Source organism: Ursus americanus, chromosome 17, assembly GCF_024610735.1.
Source record: "Ursus americanus isolate L20-20 chromosome 17, mUrsAme1.1.p, whole genome shotgun sequence".
In the NCBI taxonomy this organism is placed as follows: domain Eukaryota; kingdom Metazoa; phylum Chordata; class Mammalia; order Carnivora; family Ursidae; genus Ursus; species Ursus americanus.
The window spans coordinates 8486950-8506400 of NC_142143.1; the positions used below are offsets into that span (position 1 = coordinate 8486950).

Sequence of the window (19451 nt, forward strand, 5' to 3'; positions counted from 1 at the left end):
CACTCCCCCTGCTTGTGTTCCCTCTCTTGCTGCCTCTCTGTCAAATAAATAAATAAAATCTTAAAAACACACACACACACAAACATGTATATCTCTCTATTTATTTAGGCTGACTTTATTTTCTCTCAGCAATGTTTTGTGGTTTTCAGCGTATGTACAATGCTGAATAGAAGGGGGAACAGCAGACATCAGTTGTTCTTCATCTTAGAAGCAAATCATTCAGTCTTTCACCATTAAGTTTAACCGTAGGATCTTCATAAAAGCCCTTTAACGGGTCAAATAGTTCCTTTCTATTCCTAGTTTGCTGACAGTTTTTATCAGGAATGGATGTGACATTTGTCAAATGCTTTTTCTCCATCTGTTGAGTTGATCATATGGTTTTTCTTTTTTAATTTGTTAATGTGATGAATTACATACTGATCGATTTCTGAATGCTCAACCAACGCTGCATTCCTGGGAAAAATCCCACCTGGTCATGTATTATCATATGCTCAAAGTTTGTTTAGAATTGTTGCACCTACTTCATGAGAGAGCCTATTCTGTAATTTTCTTTTCTGTCAATGTCTTTGGTTTTGATATCAAATTAATGCTGACCTCACAGAAGGAGTTGGGAAGTATCCCCTTCTCTTCAAGTGAAACTATACTAATTTACATATAACATAGGAACCTTACGATAGTATTCTTCCATCTTCCCCCTCTTGGCCTTTAAGGGGATATTAGTGTACATTACACAGACATAAACCCACAATGCATTTGTATAACTTTTATTCAAACAATCAATTCTCTTTTAAAGAGATTTAAGTAATAGGTCTTCCGTATCTACCCATGTCGTTTCCATTTCCTGCTCTTCATTTCTTTGCATAGATTCGTATTTCCATCTGGCATCCCCTTCCTTCTCCCTTCCACATTTCCTATAGTAAGGAAGGGTATGTTGATGATGAATTATTTCAGCTTTTGTGTGTTGGAAACAGACTTTAGCCTTCATTCCTGAAAGAAATTTTGCTGATTACAAAATTCAAGGTTAAATTTTTCTTTCAGTACTTTATAGACCACTGTCTTCTTTTTTGCATTGTTTCCAAAGACAAATCCTTATCTTTGTTCCTCTGTTAACAGTGTCTTTTGTCCTCTGGTTTTAAGATTTTTCTCTATCACTGGTTTTGAGTAATTTGATTATGATATGCCTTAGTGCAGTTTTCTTCATGTTTCAGGAACATTTAACTTCTTGGATCTGTGGACTTACAGTTTTTGTCAAATTTGGGGCTGTTATTTCTTAGATTTTTTTTCTGCTCCCTTCCCTCTTCTTCAGAGACTAAAATTACATGTATATGAGGTTCCCTGAAGTTGTCTATAGCACACTGATCATCTTTCCATATTTTGCTCTTTATTCTTTTTTCTTTCTATGTTTTGTGATGGATATTTTCTATTAGTATGACTTTAAATTCTCTAATCTTTTATTCTGCAATGTCTAATCTGCCACTAATCTCATCCACTATATTTTTCATCTCAGACATTATAGTTTTCAACTCTAGAAATTTGAGTCTTCTTAAAAATATCTTTCATTTTTCTACGTGATTTTTTGAGTATCTGAAATATAGTTATAATAAGTATTTTGATATTCCTTTCTAATTTTAATCTGTGTCAGTTGTGGGTTGACTTCAATTAATTGACTTTTTTTCCCTTCACTATGGTCTGTGTTTTCCTGGTTTTTACATGTCCGATAATCTTTGCTTAGATACCAGACATTGTGAATTTCACTTTGCTGAGTACTGAATATTCTGGATTCCTATAAATATTTTTAAGCTTTGTTCTGGGGCACAGTTAGATTACTTTGAAACAGTCTGTTCCTTTTGTATCTTGCTTTTAGGATATGCTAGGCTGGACCAAAGTAGTGTTTAGTTCAGGACTAATTATTCCCTACCAATAAGGCGAGGACCCTGTTAGTACCACTACTGAGGGCTCTATCTAATGTTCCATGAATTATAAGGTTTCCCAGGGTGTAGAAAGAGGCAATATTATGGACACTGTTTCTTTTAATCCTCTTGGATGGGTCCCCCCACCTGCCGCAGCCATGAATAGTCTCCTCACATGCATGTGCCCAAAAGTATTCTGCTGAATACTCAGGATGAACCCTAGACAGATCTCCAGAGTTCTCTCTGTGTGTAACTCTTCCCTTTCCAGTATGCTGGCCAGATCTCTAGGTGCTGTAGTCTCTCCAGACCCTCAGAAGGGCTGCCTCAACTGAGAGGGTCCATTGGGCTTTGCCTGGGCTCCTCTTCCCTGCTCTGCAGCCTGTAAGCTCTTGCAAGCCAGTATGCTGGCGTAGTCAGAGGACTCACCTTACTTGTTCTCCATTTCTCAGTGATCACTGCCCTTCACGACTTAATGTCCAATGTTTTTATTTATTTATTTATTTATTTATTTAAAGATTTTATTTATTTATTCAACAGAGATAGAGACAGCCATCGAGAGAGGGAACACAAGCAGGGGGAGTGGGAGAGGAAGAAGCAGGCTCATAGTGGAGGAGCCCGATGTGGAGCTCGATCCCATAACACCGGGATCACGCCCTGAGCCGAAGGCAGACGCTCAACCGCTGTGCCACCCAGGCGCCCCCAATGTTTTTAAATTGTTGTTTCAGATACATAGATTCTTTTTTTTTGGTCTATTTTTAAGTGATTTATTTCCAGTGGGAAGGTGAATTCTGTCTCTGATACTCCATCTTGCTCAGCAGCAGAAGTCCCAATAACTTTTAAAAATTGTGTTATTTTAGGAGCACCTGGCTGGCTCAGTTGGTTAAGCATCTGCCTTCGGCTCAGGTCATGATCTTGGGGTCCTGGGATTGAGCCCTGCATGGGGCTCCTTGCTCAGCGGGGAGGCTGCTTCTCCCTGTCCTGCCCCCCCTTGCTTGTGCTCTGTCAAATAAATAAATAAATAAATAAATAAATAAATAAATAAATTTTTTAAAAAGAGTCTAATTTTTAAACTTAGTACTACTTCATTGAACAAACATACTATAATTTATTTATTCATTCACCTGTTGATGGAGAGTTAAGCTATATCTGGTTTGGGGCTGTTACAAAAAAGATACCATGAATGTTCTCACTTAAGTCTTTTTGTGAACATATGCAGTCATGTACTGGGTATACACCTAGAAGTGGAATGTCTGGGTTATAGGTTAGGTATATGCTTAACTTTTTTTTTTTTTTTTTAAGATTTTATTTATTCATTTATTTTAGAGAGAGAGAGAGCATGGGGGGAGAGGGACAAGTAGACTCCATGCTTAGTGCAGAGCCTGAGGCAGGGCTCCATCCCACAACATGAGCTCACGACCTGAGCCAAAATCAAGAGTCCAACATTCAACTGACTGAGCCACCCAAGCGCCCCACACATTTAACATTAAAGATTTATTTATTTAAATTAGAGAGAGAGAGTGTGTGCAAGCAGGGGAAGGGGCAGAGAGAGAGAGAGAAAATCTTCAAGCAGACTCCCCACTGATCATGGAGCCCAATGTGGGGCTCAGTCACAGGACCCTGAGATCATGACCTGAGCCAAAATCAAGAGTTAGATGCTCAACTCACTGAGCCAACCAGGTGCTCCTGTTTAACTTTACTAGAGATCTGAGAAACAGTTTCTAAAGTAGTTGTACCATTTTATACTCTTTCTAACAATGTATGAGAGTTCCAGTTGCTCCACATTCTTGCCACACTTGGTATGTTCAGTCTTTCAAACTTTGGTGAGTATGTAATATCACATTAGGTTTTTTTTTTAGGATTTGTTTATTTTAGGTGGGGGAGGGGCAGAGGGAGAGGAATAGTGAGTCCCAAAAAGACTCCATGTTGAGGGCAGAGCCCGACATTGGGCTTCATCTCATGACACTGAGATCACGACCTGAGCTGAAACCAAGAGTTGGACACTTAATTAACTGGGCCACCCAAGCACCGTAATATCACATTAGTTTTAATTTGCATTTCCCTCATGAATAATGTTGAAAACCTATTTTGTGTCCTTTTTTTGTGAAATAACTATTTATATCTTTTGTACATATTTTTCAGTTGTTTAATCTTACTGATTTTTAGGAATTGTATATATATTCTAGATATGACACAAAGCTTTATTAAATAAATGTATTACAAGTAGCTTTTCCACATTCTTAATGCTGTCAGCATATCAGCAGATGTTTAAAGTTTTTGAGATGAAATTCAACTGAACAACTGTTCTTTTTTATGGTTCATGCTTTTTTGCAATCTACCTAAGGTCATAGAGATATCTCTCTCTCTCTCTCTTTTTTCATAGAGACATCTCTAATGTTGTTTTCCAAAAGCTTCACAGTTTTAGCCCTCAGATTTAGGTCTTTGATCTATCTGCAATTAGGTTTTATGTATGGTGTGTGGCATAGCAATCATGGCTCATGTATTTCCATATGGCTATCGGGTTGCTCTAGCACGATTTATTGAAAGATTTTCCTTTCCCTCATTGAATTACGTTAGTCTCTTGAAAAACCCTTTTTAAAATTCCGGGTTTAAAAGAATCAATTGTACATCTATAGGATGGGCAAGACCAGTATAATAGCAGCAGCGTACTGGATAATGTGGTTGACTTTGAGACATAGAAGCACTTCCCCCTTAGCAACAGAATCTGTAAATTTTAGCTAACACATATTCTAACATCATTTGAAGTTTATTGTGGTCATGTTATTAAATTCTGATCAAAGAAATATAAAAGCACAGTTGAACGTGCAACTTTCATAAAGTCTTTCAAGGTAAGAAACAAGTTCTTTTTTGCTAGATGGAATACAAACGTGATGGTCCAGGCTGGAGAGAAAATAGAATTTTCTATTTTTATAAATTAGGGACATTTTTTAAGATATAGAAAAAAGTACAGAGAATAAAATAACAAACACACCCCTGTAACCACTCAGATTTAACGTATTTGCTTTATCATACTTGTTTCAGATTTCCCCCTCTTTTTTAAAGAAATACAAATACAGATACAGTGAAGAGTTGAGGCCCCCTGTGTAGCCAGCCCTTTCCAAACCCAATCTTTTTGCTCCCTCCCCAGATGCACCCCTACTCTGAAGTTTATGTATGTCTTACTTTCAGAGACAACTTTAAGAATTCACTGGTTTTGCCTCCTCTGAGTGCTCCTTAGTTCAGCTGTGGTCTGTGCACTACTGGCTTAGGGATCACCTGGGGCACTTGTAAAATAGATACAGAGATCCCAGGTTCCCAACTCTTGAGATTCTATTTCAGTAAGTCCAGAGTGGGGCCTGGTCACCTTCATCTTATTATTACTTTCCTATAATTTTTTCCTTACATTTAAAAAAGCATGCCATGGGGACAAATCAAAACCACAGTGAGATAGTATTTCATATCCACTAGAATAAAAAATACATACAATAACAAATGGTGAGGATATGGACAAATTAGACCCTCATACACTTCTGGTGGGAATATAAAATGGTGCAGCCACTTGGAAAACAGTTTGGCAGTTCCTCAAAAAATAAAACACAAAGTTACCATATGACCTGGCAATTCCACTCCTGGTTATTCACTCAAGAGAAATGAAGGCATGTGTCTGCACCAAACCATATAAGGAATGATGTTCATAGCAGCATTATTCATATGCATGAAGCACCCACTCTCCTTGTATGCATTCTTCTATACCAGGCAACCTTTCTAAGAAGTTACTCTGATACAAGTAAACAGAATCGATTACTCTGTGGAGGACTGAACTTACCATGGACTTTGGAAGTCAGACTTGGAATCCAATCCAATTTATGTTGTTTGCCAGCTATGAAAACAAATGGGAAAAATACCTATCCTGCATAGTTTCTTCCCCAGTCTATTCTTAAAATACCAAAGTCATAAAATCTTGTAATTTGCTAAATCAGATTCAGCCTCAGATAGAGATATCCTAAACTTAAGCAAAAGACTTGGGAAGCCTGGGTGGGTCAGTCGGTTAATCATCTGACTCTTGATTTCAGCTCAGGTTATGATCTCAGGGTCATGAGATCGAGCCCCACATCAGGCTCCATGATGGACTTGGAGCCTGCTTAAGATTCTCTCTCCCTCTCCCTGTATCCCTCCCCCTCCACTGGCCCCCTTTCTAAAAAAAAGCAAAAGACTTAGTCCAAATCATCTCATTTAACTCTTTGATGTAAAGTCAATCAATAGATCACCTTATTCTTTGCAAAGACTATGGTTATTCATTTATTACCTCCGATAATAATAGAGAACACTATAGCTAAAATGTTTGCTTCCTGATTCATTAAGCGTTTTTTATTATGGTAATTAATAAAGACACATGGGCACTTAAATCCATAGCTATGATTCTTAAGCTCTAGAGCTTATTTGTTTTTATTGTTTTATTATAAAATGCTTAACTATACAAAGAAGTACAGAGAATGAGATCACAAACACTCAACTGCTCAGTTTTATGATAATTTTTACTATGCTTGCCAGATTTCACTTAAAAAATAAACATTCCAAGCCTATAGCTGCAGAATCTCTACAACTAGTAAGCCAACACCAACTCGTTTAGAATATCAACCTAAATTATACTAAATGTAAAGTGAGAAATAGCTGTGGAGTTGAAATTAAAAATTCTGATCCATCCTTGGTAAAAAAATATAGTGGAAGATTATATCAGCATTGACTGGAGACTGTCCCAGGAGTGCTGGCTGCTGCTTCCTGCTTCATATGTCCTTTCATGGGATCTACTTCCTTGTCTGTGGTCTCTGCTACCCAACTTGAGAACTCAGGACCTAATGGAAATCAGGCCACAGGCTGGGTTAGGCCAATCAGACTCTCTTTCTTGTGACTTTGAGTGTTGAGATGCAGACATTCTAGTGTATCCTCTACATTAACACTAGTTGTTATGAAAGCAAATCATAAAGTAAAATGCACATCTCACCTCCATGCTTTAGAAATCTGTTGCCTGTTCTTAAAACTCCTTAGCCAGAGATAATCTTAGGTAATGGTCTCCATCACTCCCTCCTCTTCAGCCGGCACCCAATACTCTAATCACTATTACAAGATGACCTCAAATTTTCTCCTCGTCCTCCTGCTGAGAGGTGCAATCTGTTTCTCCCTCCCTTGAATCTGGGGTAGTCCTGGGACTGGCTCTAATTCACCAGAAGGTGGGGAAAGGAAAGCTGTTTGACTTCCAAGGCTGCAGCTTCTGCATGGTTGCAGTACTCCCTCTTGGATCCCAGTCGCCATGCTGTGAGAAACCCAAGCCATGTGCAGAGGTCATATGGAGGAGATCCTTGATGCTCAGGTCAACAGCCTCAAGCTGAATGGCCAGCTGCCAGCCATGTGAGTGAGCCATTCTGGATGTTTCTGGCCAGTTGGGCCTCCAGATGACTGCGGCCCCTCCCAATAACACTTTGGAGCGGAAGTGCCCTATAGAGCTCAGTGAATCACAGATCATGAGAGATAATCAAAAGTTGTGGTGGTGATCTTATATATACATATATTTTTTTCTCTATTATTAATATCTTATCTTAGTACCTTTGTCACCATTAATGAACCAATATTGACACATTATTAGCTAAAATCCATACTTTATTCAGATTTTCTTAGTTCTTACCTAACATTCTTATTCTATTTCAGGATCTCATCCAGGATATTGAATTACATTTAGTCATGATGTCACCTTAGGCTCCTTTTGGCTGTGACAGTTTCTCAGACGTATCTTGTTTTCCCTTGACAGTTTCGAGGGTAGTCTTGGTCAGGTGTTTTGTAGGACATCCCTCTCTCAGGATCTGTCTGATGTTTTTCTCATGATCAGAGTGGGACAACGGGTTTTGGGGAAGAAGACCACTGAGGTAAGGTACCATTTCAGCCCATCACATCAAGGGTACATATTATAAACATGACTTTTCCCATTGATGTAGACCTTGACCATCTGGTCGAGATGCTCTTTGCCAGGTTTCCCCACTGGGTGAAGCCACACTTAAGGAATGGGGAGTTAGGCTCCACATCCTTGAGGGTGAAGTATCTACATAAATTATTTGGAATTCTTCTGCCCAAGAGATTGTGATAGTAATTTTAAACCATTAATTTTTGGCATGGCTTAATACACAGCACAATATCTGAAATACACTCAAATCTTTTCATCATCTCCTGTTAGACTTCACCATTTATATATGGGACATATGCTTCATTCTGCTTATAATCCCCTTCCCACCTCCACCCACCCACTCACCAATCAACCAATTAAAACAAACAAAAACACCTTATTGTTCCAACAAAACTCAAGTGTTACCTCCTCTATCATGAAGCTTCCATCCAGAAGGAATTCTTTGCTTTGACCTAGCTCTCAATACCACACAGTTAATACCACTATCATTGCCCTTATGGTATGGTTACCTCCCTCAACTAGACTACAAGTTCCCAACATGCAGAGACCCTGCCTTATGTAACTCTGCATGCCATACTTGGGACCATCAACACATACCAGGTGCCCCATAAGTGTTTGTGAATTAAATAATTAATTGAATGACTATAAAAGTATATTTTTCTATAATACCACAATTTAAAAGAATAAAAGAGACAGCATAAATAATCAGCGATAGTCCAAGATGCGTCAGTAAATCCACACTAGAACTGGAGCCTCCCTCGTAATGCACAGTTCCACTGTGTAATAGCTAGCTAGACCAGGCACTAAGAAAACTGATCACTGCATTCAATAAGTCAAAGCCACATATAACAGACAAAATAGTATCTGTTTTCAGATCAGCGTGACAACATAGGCACATAAATACTAAATAAATTAGATCACACGAGTCTCTTTCTAAGGGAACCAGGCCAACGAAGTCCATATCCTCGCCTTTGGATTTCCTGATATATCATCAAAGACTTTTTACAGCACATAATTTTCATATTTAACTTCTAAAGTGTGGAACAATGAGGCAGATTCATGGGTAACTGTGTTAGTGCTATTCAATTTTCTCTTTTACGTACACAGCAGGGAAATTAAATAAGCCCTGAAGTGGTCCCTGGGAAAAATATAAGGAATAGTCACTGTGTCTCCAAAGGATTCAAGGGCTTCTGAAGTTTTACATTAATACTAACTCCGTCAACTTGTCTTCCTTCAGTATTTACAATAGCGGCTTCGACTAAAACAGCAGAATGCTCTGCGAGAAAGTGATTAGGTCATACAAAACTGCATTCTAGTGACCAGGGGACAAAAGCCCTCCCACAGAGAGCACCAGTAGCACTGGTAGCAGCAAAAAGACTCCCCTCAGGAAGGTCCAGGGCAGCAGACTGGGCACTGTCCAGGACACAGTGTGAGATATCCTTAGAGAGCCCAGGAAGGACTAGAACAACTTTGAAAGGAGAGAGTGACATGAAGGTGATACTGAGGGTCCCATATGACCAGGCAGAGAAAGAGCCGAGCAGTGTCAGGACATGGGAGCCAGATACAGAGATATACATAAACACACAGATAACAACTTATATACAGGATTGACAATGGTTAACATTCATTCAAGCCTTAGCTTGAAAACCCAAACCAAACAAATTACCACTTAAAATTTTTTAATAAAAAATGTCTAAAAATTATTGATAATGTCTTTGTGCAGCAGGAATAAAGGACAGGATTTTTACTTTTTACCTTATACACTTCTGACTCATTTTAATTTCTTAAAATAAGAATACAGAACTTGCACAATAAAACATTGCACAAATGAAGCATAAAGTTCTCTATGAGTTCAGTAAAATTTGTTTTAAATCGGTCGTGGAGCATAACAAAAATGACTATCAAGAAGAAAAAAAATCTTCTCAACCTTAGGTTAGGTTTTCATTTAAATCAAGCTAATTTCTAAATTCACCTAAAACAAAACACCCACTCTACTCATCCACTGCCTGTTTTTAATTTCCACCCAAAGTGTTTGCATCTTTAGTAATTCACTGACCTTGGAACTGCTTTCTTCCGACACTTCTCCCTCATTGGTTTGCATGGGAACAGACTCTGTGCAAAACTCTGCAGAAACACACAAATACTGCCTAAAAGAGGTAAGAAGAGAGAGAAAAAAAAGGAATTCAGTGCAAAAATCAGTTTTTCAAAGATTGGATTGAAACTGGATCACCAAGGCGATGACCTTAAGTAACATGTGTGTGTGTGTATGTGTGTGTGTGTGTGTGTGTGTGTGTGTGTGTACACGCATCTTCAGTAGGAAAGGAAGGAGGAGGTAAGAGGGAATTTTCCCTACCTAAAGGGAGGAGAGTTAGGAAAGGTTGAAGACATCAGGGTATTAAACAGTTCTAGATTTCTTTCCTTTTTTGTCTTGATTTTTGGCACAGGTGACAGCGAAAATCTTTAGCAACGCATACGGTACAAACGGTGATCCGTCAGAAAGGACACCCACCTATGGAAGCAGTGGGCCAGTTGTTACGCTGCAGCAGGTCATACTGCCTGCATATTACAATAGGCTATTGAAACCAGCTGGGTTTCCTGGGTTTATCATTTATGTTCAATATTTGTGGTCTATTTTATAACTGAAATTACAGTACACACTCATGGCGGATCCCACTTTTTCAAGAGGATTTGCTTAGTAAACTATCAGTTAATTCATTTTTACATGAGAACAGGCTGTCCTAGGGCAAAACAATAAAAAGTAGTAATTTTCCCCCCAAGAATAAAATGAGTTAAGTTAGTTAAAATTTTATGAATTAAAATGTACCAAAAGGAAACTACTAAAAGTATATGTAACATTCAAATTTTCATTTGATATGTCATTATTGAGGAATAATTACTCAAACTGACACAAAACGGATCTCCATTATATTACAGGTAACCAATGTTTTAAAACCTTTCTAATACTTTAAAAGGTTCATACCTACAAAATACAAAAGCTAAAAAAGATGCTTGCCAGGATGTGTGTGTGCAGAGAATCTCTTTATAAACGCAGCAGCCTGGAGGTCTAGTGTGGGAATCTGTTTCCTCATCTGCTGGGCGGGAAAGGAGTATCAAAATATGTACTGTGCTCACCTAATGGAGGTTTTTTGGGAACCAGTGTGTATTTATGTGACATGAAATGTAAAACTGGTACACTGGAAGCTCTGTTAATCAAGCCCCATTCACTCGCTCCAGATGAAATGACACTGCCCATTCTTGCTGAAGCAGATGCTCACAGCAAGGAAAACAGGCTTTCTCTAGCTGGTTTTGCTCCTCATTCGTTTATGACAGTTGTGCAAAAATAAACTTGCTCTTTCTATGAAAATTAAGTTGATAGCACTAGAAAAAGTAAGCTACCTAGAAGGATGTCATATGCAAGCTGCTTCACCAATATCCTCAAGTTCTCATTCTACTTTACAGAAATAGAGACCGTATTTCATAAATGACGCATTATATGGACAGTGGACAAAGAAAGTCACCCCAATGATCTCTGTGCCATTTCCATTTGAATGTGCTAGGAAAGAGGAACCATCTTTCACCTCTCCTGAGGCTTCTGTCCTGGCTCTTCTCTATATGCACAAGCTCCACCCTGGAGGATCCTTTCCGAATGGGGAGATCAGAAGGAGAAACAAGGCATGTGAGCACAGCCCTTTCCTCTGCTCTAAATGCAGGTCCCTCACAGTTACCTGGGACTAGGTAAGCCCGGTGAATACTGAGGTCAGTGCTAGGAAGTTCACTTGTCTACAGATGTAAGCCATATTCTCCAATATAGCTTAATTAACGACAGATGATATTTTGGTCTCTCAAATGCCCTACTCCTTTATTTCTCAATTGGTGTAGAACTCAGTCAAGGGACAAAGAGTGCTATTTATTGAGTATCCCAAAGACCCTAATATCTGGTACATGAGACTACCATTTTAATAAATATACATGAAGGAAAATTTGGGGGGTAAAATGCATGTGGACTTTATAAGGCTTCTGTTGGGGCAGGACTTTGGGCTTTGGTCTTTAGCGAGGGAGCAACACGTTTCAATCTTGCAGAGATTTACATGAGGCCGCATGAGTTTTTACGGTCATACACCAGCTTTACACTATTGAGGCCGAATTAGAAGTTTATAAACCATAGGCCACACTGTATTTTGACATTAGTGATGACTGTAGTTATGGTAACTTTGTCTTCAGGTAAGTGGCTGTTTCTATAGAAACAAGACTGAATACACCAGGCACACAAGGCTTAGCACAGGCTTGGGGGCTTTGCGGGCGACAGCAAGGGAAGAAGCAACAGTCGGTGGTGGTGGTGGTGGCAGCCGTGGTGGTGGTGGTGGTACTGAAGGCTCATCTAAATGTCAGCTGTGCAAGTGGCCTCAGCATACATCGGCCACTCTGGCCTAGCAAGCAAATGTCAGCTGTGCTGGCCTCAGCAAACGGAATAGGGCATTAGCAGGCTTGGTTGGCTTCAAAGTACAGAAGGCTGCTGCCTGACCTTGAATTCTGCAGGCACAGCTTTTCCTAAGCAGCCATGGCTGAGGCAAAGATTAGACTTTAGGGAAAAGAGACTTTCTTCATACAGGCCTTTTAGATATTAATGAGTGAAACAATTATTTGCTGCACATAAGCTACAAGGCAGCTGAATTTCAAACAGCACGCTTGCTACAGAACCAGTGAAGTTCTATGTTTAAATTGTTTGTGCTCGGCTTACACAGGCAATCCAAATGGGAAATGGAAATTAAAGAGGTGTCTCACTATGCTCACAGAAGGCAGGGAGGCAGGGAACTTACAGAGGAAGGGAAGGAACTTGGTAACTGAGGCTGCCACTAGTATAAATCCCTAAATATTGCAAAAAGAAAGTGATACTTCAAGTATTAATCTTTAAAGCAGAAGACAGTGTACATTGGTTGGGTTTTTTCGAGATACGGTAAAGGCCCAGTTCCAAATTTGACCTCCTGCTGGCAGATTTTTCCAAATTGGGTGGAAGTGTCCAAGTCGTGAATTCTGTACACTGGCATGGGCTAACTAGTATCCTGGAGAGGCTCAAACCAAGAGGACCTCACCCATCTTCCCTCCGTCAGATACCAACGTGGCAAGACTGAGTACAATGTTGTGAGAACATACTTTTATCAGAAATTACTGCTCATGGGGGGCGCCTGGGTGGCACAGTGGTTAAGCGTCTGCCTTCGGCTCAGGGCGTGATCCCGGCGTTCTGGGATCGAGCCCCACATCAGGCTCCTCTGCTATGAGCCTGCTTCTTCCTCTCCCACTCCCCCTGCTTGTGTTCCCTCTCTCGCTGGCTGTCTCTGTCTCTGTCGAATAAATAAATAAATAAATAAATAAATAAATAAATAAATAAATACATAAATAAATAAAATATTAAAAAAAAAAAGAAATTACTGCTCATGGGCAGGAGGTAGGCTTACTTTCTGAATCTGGTAGGCTATGGGGACAGTGCTGAAACAGTTTTGTTTAGCCTTGGAGTTCATATAATTTATATACTGTTCTGATCCATTTTAGGATCAATTTTGCCAAAGAAAATACCCAAGAGAAGAGTGGGTGGTAGTGGGGGTTCGTCCTCTTCAAAGTGGGAGCAGGACTGTCCTGAGACGCCCTCTGCCCTAGAGGGGAGGGACACACCCAATGTGACCTGGATTACTACTTAAGACCAATGTGCTAGGAGACAAGAGCCCTTGCGTGTTAGGGGAGGAAAACTTGCCCACTCTGGATGCTTCCTTCCATGTGAGGCAATATCCCTTCACTACTATTGGCCTTATATTCCTGACACATGCTGTCAAGGTGCAGTGACTTGTCCGGTCAGTGAGTCTGGAAGGGGAAACTGGACTTGCATAGTCCAGTACCCCCCAACTCCTTTCCTGTGGGGCACTTATCCTGCTCTGCTGGTTCCTTCTTCCAGGAGGCGGGTCTGTCCCTGGCTAGTACTGCTGGGCGAGGAAACCTGTTAAGTTTCAGAACTGAATATCAGAAAGATGACCTGCTGTTAGACACAAGCCAGTTCTATGTTAACTTAGTAATAAAAGTGAAAATCTGTTCTCCACCTGCCTTGCTCCTTTATCCTATATGGATATATAGGATATATATGTGGTTCAGAACTTGCTCAGGGGAGAAAATGTTTTTTATCAGGTCCTCTTCAATTCCAGGTTATATCTGGAACGTCTCCTCTTCAGAATTAAGTTTTCTGCATCAGTCTTATCTTCCCAATTACCCCATTACCATAATACGAATAGCAGACTTTTACTTTATAATCTTTTCAACTCTATTTCTAGCTATTCCCCATGCACACACTATCCCCCACTTCACTCAGGCAAATCTTCTCTCTATTCTCTCCACACAATTTGCTAATTTAATTTCTTTTTTAAAATTTTTTTATTTAAATTCAATTTAATTAACATATACTGTATTATTAGTTTCAAATTTAATTTCTATCTATGCAATTCATACCCATTTGAAAGCGCTTCCCCTCACCACCAATTCATGTCTCTATCCTTGTAATATCCAATTTTTATTTCTAAAAATCTTTCCTGATTAATACCATATAGTTTGCCTACTTACTACATGTCATATCATACCTATTTTTCTATCTGTCCTTTCTTTAATTTGCCCTTATTTGTGTGAGTGTGTGTGTGTGTGTGTGTGTGTGTGTGTGTGTGTGGTTTTGGAACTGTTCTTAATATTTTTTAAGGTGTTTCTTGAAAAAGCCTTGATGACATTCTTGTGAAGCCATAGCTTATACTTGTCTAAGGGTCTAAGTGAATTTTACTGTGCTTCTGACAAAACGGAAGGAGGATAAAGTAGGCCATGCAAAAGTATATGGTTGAGCTAGGGGTTCCACTTGGGAAGTGACAAAGGGGCCGGCGTATCAGTGCTAAGAGAGTGATGAAAAAATCAAGGCAAAGTCCACTTATGTGAAAATTCACTGGAGGGGGCGAACAAGTGATAGTAAAGCTGTCACAGATGATGTGACAACACAAGCATCTGATTTCTGCTCCGGCACATGATTCCACCTCAGAGCTATCACCAGCTTGCCGTACGTGGTAAGTGGCCTGCAGTCTTGACCTGGCAGAGCTTCAGCACACACGGAACAGGACTCAACAAATGTTAACGACAAACATGAGTAAAACCGTACATCATACTGTGCTTGGTCTTCCGTAAAAGTTGGCAAATATATTCGTATCTTCAAAGCTCTCCAGGATCTAGCCCTCACCTGTCTCTCCGGTGTCACTGACCAGACCCCTTTTTCTTTGCTCCAGTCACAACGAACTACTTACAGTTTCACAAATATGCCAGATTATTTCTGGTTTCCATGTTTTTGTTCATACTACTCCTTCTGCCTTTCCCTCCCCTGGTACCACCAGAGAACACCCTATTCTTATCATTCAAGACTCAGCTTTTGCACAGTATCTCCTGATCCATCCCTCGGCAGAACTGGCGATTCCTTCCTCAGTGTCCCCAGTGGATCCTGTCTGAATTCTATCATATGATCTGTAACCCTCTACTGGCTTCACTTGCTTACATAGATGCGTCCCTTATGACACTGTCAACTCTTTGACACCAGACACTGTATCTCGTTAATGTCTACATTCACAGCTTACTTAGAACTGTATACCTGGAATTTAATAGTCAATAAATTTCTATGTAGGAATGACTGAATTAATCAACTAAAGTCCTTTTTATTTAAATTACAATAGATAATCAATTCAATAGCTATTTCCTGGGTTCCTACCACACACCAGATGGTGCTCGGCTAGAATGCTGTAGTAGAACAAGCTTTGGCTTTGAAGGAACGGAGTCATTCATTCCTAATTCTTTGTCAGTTATTAGCTGTGTAATCTTGGGCACTTAGCATTCTAATCTTCATTATTTTCATCCATAAAACTGGTCAGGAGGAGGTGTTATAAGGATTAAATGAAATAATATATGCACAGCACTCAGCAAGGTGTCCAGGAGCAGCCAACGGGCACTAAAAAACCTGTGAGTTCCTTCCCAAGAAGTCTCAAAGGGTTTACAGACTAGTAAAGGAGACAGAGACAAGTAACTCTAATGTAAAATACTGAATGCCTTATTATGGTCATAGTAACGGGGGCACCTAGAATACAGATGAGAAAGAAATTCTGCCAAGGTGGCCTAGAGGAGGGGACAACAGGTAAGATTCGAGAAAGAGCACTGATAGCTGCATTCTTCTCCCCTCTTCCAAACCTCAGGTGAAGAGAAAAGCATCAACCAAGGCACAAAGGTACGAAAAAGAACTGTATGTTTGGGAAACAGAAAATGGTCTGGTATGGCGTACAACAGGTAGGGGCGCACTAGAAAAGCAGCCAGAAACACTGACTGGAATGAGGCTCTCAAGCAGTTTGTAGAATGGCATCTGCAGAACTGAGAGCCATGAGAGCTGTTGGAGTAAAGGAGTGACAGGAGTAAATACATCATCTTGAAAGCTCGTCCTGGCAGTAATGTGGACGACAGCCTGGAGTCAGGACAGACCAGAGGCAGAGAAGCTAGGAATACACTCACAGAAAACTGTGGAATTGCTAAACCCTAATAACAAATTCTAGCTTTATAAAAGGATGAGGCGCCACATGTCACTTCAATCATTTGGACTGATGTGCTTTTTAAAGGGACCTACTGAAGTAGAAATGCAAAGAGCTGATGTGATGGCCACTTTAAACACCCTCGTGGAACAACTTGGGAAAGGGGCAATAACGTCAAAATGTACTTTTCTTCTTTTTAAGATGAAGACTCTCCCATTTCACTGCCAATACACAGTGAATTGAAATTTTAAAAACTTACCTCTGACAGTATCCTGGGGCAACACAAGCCCGTGATGATGAGTCTAGACTACATTCAGTGCAAAAAACCAAAACCCTGAAAAGAGAGAAAAATCACAATGAGCTGGGCACTCATAGCAAGATGCCACGGGAAGCGGTGGGGCACAGTTCTGCGTCGGGTAGCCTAGTAAATACCAGGCTCTTCCGTCTAGAAGCTGTTGACTGTTGGGCCAGTGGCCTAACCTCTCCGGGAGCCTCAGCTTCCTCACTCAACACCTAAAACAACAGCAGCACCTTCCTCATAGGGTTCTTTGGAAGTTTACATGGAATATGTATAAAACAGTATAGGGCAGGGCACCAACCACATGCTCAATAAAGGTGAGTGGTTATTAAGAGTGTGAACTGAGAGGTGCCTGGATGGCTCAGTCGGTCGAACGTCCGACTCTTGATTTTGGCTCAGGTCATGATCTCAGGGTTGTGAGGCTCCATGAGCAGTGCTGAGTCAGCTTGAGATTCTCTCTCTCCCTCTCCCTCCCCATGCTCAAGCTCTAAACAAATTAATTAATTAATTAATTAAATCTTAAAAAAAAAAAAACCCAAACAATGTGAACTGAAATACCTTCTGAAGAAACACTAAAACCTATATTAAACTTCTATTATTGATTTTACCTTATCTGTTCTACCAGAAAAATGCCAAGTTGCCTTTTCAGCTTCTCCATTTGACATGAGGATGTCTCATAATCACTTTAGATTCAATAAATCCCAAATGGTACTCTTCATCCCCTGCCAGGACCTCATTCTCCCGTCCGCCCTGCCTTATCAAGGACACCATCCCTGCCCAGTTGCCTGGGTCAGAACCTTGGGTTTATCCTGGATTTCTCACCCTATCCCAGGCCTCTCACAGCCCCACCAGCAATCCTGTCATTTCTGATTCACAGCATATGAATTCTTTCACTTCCATTGCCATTATCATTCCTTGCTAGTGGAGGCCTCTTAGCTAGTCTCCTGCCCCTACTCTTGCTCCTCCCCAGTCTGTTCTCAAATAATGGCTGGAATGGCCTTTTCAAAATCAAATCGGATCAGAGCAAGCTGCTAATAGATGCAGTGAAAACTGTATTTGTTTCATGATGGAATGTCTCTCTCTTTATATATATGAAATACGTACTTACATATGTGAACATACAGATACACGAATATATATGAAATGAAAGGCACTTAATATTAGACATCTAGAGGTCCCAAGCCAGTCCTTTCATTTTACAATGGCAGAAACAAATGCCAGAAGGAGATCCTGCCCAAGGCTGGACCTCGGTGTATGTGCAGAAGTGGTCAAAACAATGCTGGACAAGCCCTACAGAAACTCATCTGTGATCAGCGTCCGTACTGCTGTCAGAAAGCCTGTCACTATTTGGAAGTTGGGCCCTTAGTTTCACAATCAATTTAATGTTTCTGTCCAAGAAAGCACATTCCATTCCCCACAGCTGCAGATTATGAGTTACAGCTTTAGTTCCACATCATGTCTTAGTGTTTGAGGGGGTGCTTCAGGGAAATCCTGAAAGCATCTTGTTGCCCTCTTATCTGTCATCACCTCTCCCTCTGCTTATTTTTTAACAGTGTTTGGATAAATAAATCTCAGATGGTTGGACTGTGATGAGTATTAGTGATATTTTAATTATTATCCCTATCCTCCTACTATACACACCGTTGTCCCAGCCATCTTCCTTTCTAAAAAGCAAACGTGACCTCTGAGTAGATTGCTGCCAAGATTCAGTCAATAATTACCCATTACCTTCAGGGTAAAATTCAAGATCTCTCTAGCCCCATCATCACTTCATATCCTTCTCATGGGGATTATGCGTGGTTTCCTTGCCTGAAATACACGCACTGATGTCTGCTGAGGGCCCTTGGCTTAATTCCCATCTACTCCTCTTGTAAGATCGGCCTCAGGAATTATCTCCTGAAAGTTTTCTGTACCCTCCTTGGCTGCACTAAGTATCCCTCCTCTAAGATATACCACATAATACTGGTAGTGTCTGAGGGTCTGCTTTCTACACTCAACAGGGGCTTCTTGACAACAAGGGCTCTCTGTGTCTTACCCATCTTAGAATTTGGTATCCATCAGGAGTTCAATAAACAAGCTGAACTGAATCCTGACATGCTCCTGATAACTCAGTAGTTCAGTGTGGAGCCTTCCCCATTAAATGGCACCAGGGAAAGCTGAAGATGCTCAAACTTTGCAGATGGGTCTGGCCCTTGTGGAGAATGTGAGCTACGTGGTTATGTGTGACTCTCAGTACCTCTGAGAAAGATTCAATTCTTTCATTTTTTGTCACCTGCAGATTATCAAGAGAACGACCCTAATTTTCAGTTCTCTATTCTGATTAGTTTCTGCCCTGGCTAAACATGACTTCTGTGGACTTACCAGTTGTCTAAATTCTGTATCAACTTCATAAAGTAGCCCATCATTATATATCTTGTTAATAGACAAGCTTAGAAGGACACAGTGGCCAGCTCAGTCCTTTGCCTGCTTGGCAAGTGGGCTCAGACACTTGCCTGTGTTCAGTGAGGTGAAAAGGAGTTGAAGCAGAGGAGGGGCAGGCGAAGGAAACTGGGCAATTTCCAAGCACTCTGGAAACCAGTTTTTACAGAACAGCTTCCCTAGTTTCTCTGCAGGGCTGTGAACCTCTGTTATCAGATGCACTTGTACTCAAGATAAACATAACATTTGATTTTAAAATCAACATTTGGAATTATCTAGTTGAAGTTATCTACAGCACT

The 19451-nt window shown here is 40.4% G+C and overlaps 1 protein-coding gene across 6 annotated transcripts in view; it reads right to left on the minus strand.

Moving 5' to 3' along the window:
* The window catches only part of TNRC6B (trinucleotide repeat containing adaptor 6B), a 241799-nt gene that overhangs the window by 164315 nt on the left and 58033 nt on the right, over positions 1-19451 (minus strand). For all 6 annotated transcript variants that reach the window (XM_087868691.1, XM_087868685.1, XM_087868687.1 and 3 more), the window contains 2 exons: positions 16696-16770; positions 9917-10007 (listed from right to left, as the gene is read on the minus strand). In XM_087868691.1, coding sequence (XP_087724817.1) covers positions 9917-10007; positions 16696-16770 — 166 coding nt within the window. Of the gene's footprint in view, positions 1-9916; positions 10008-16695; positions 16771-19451 lie in introns of those variants that run through there.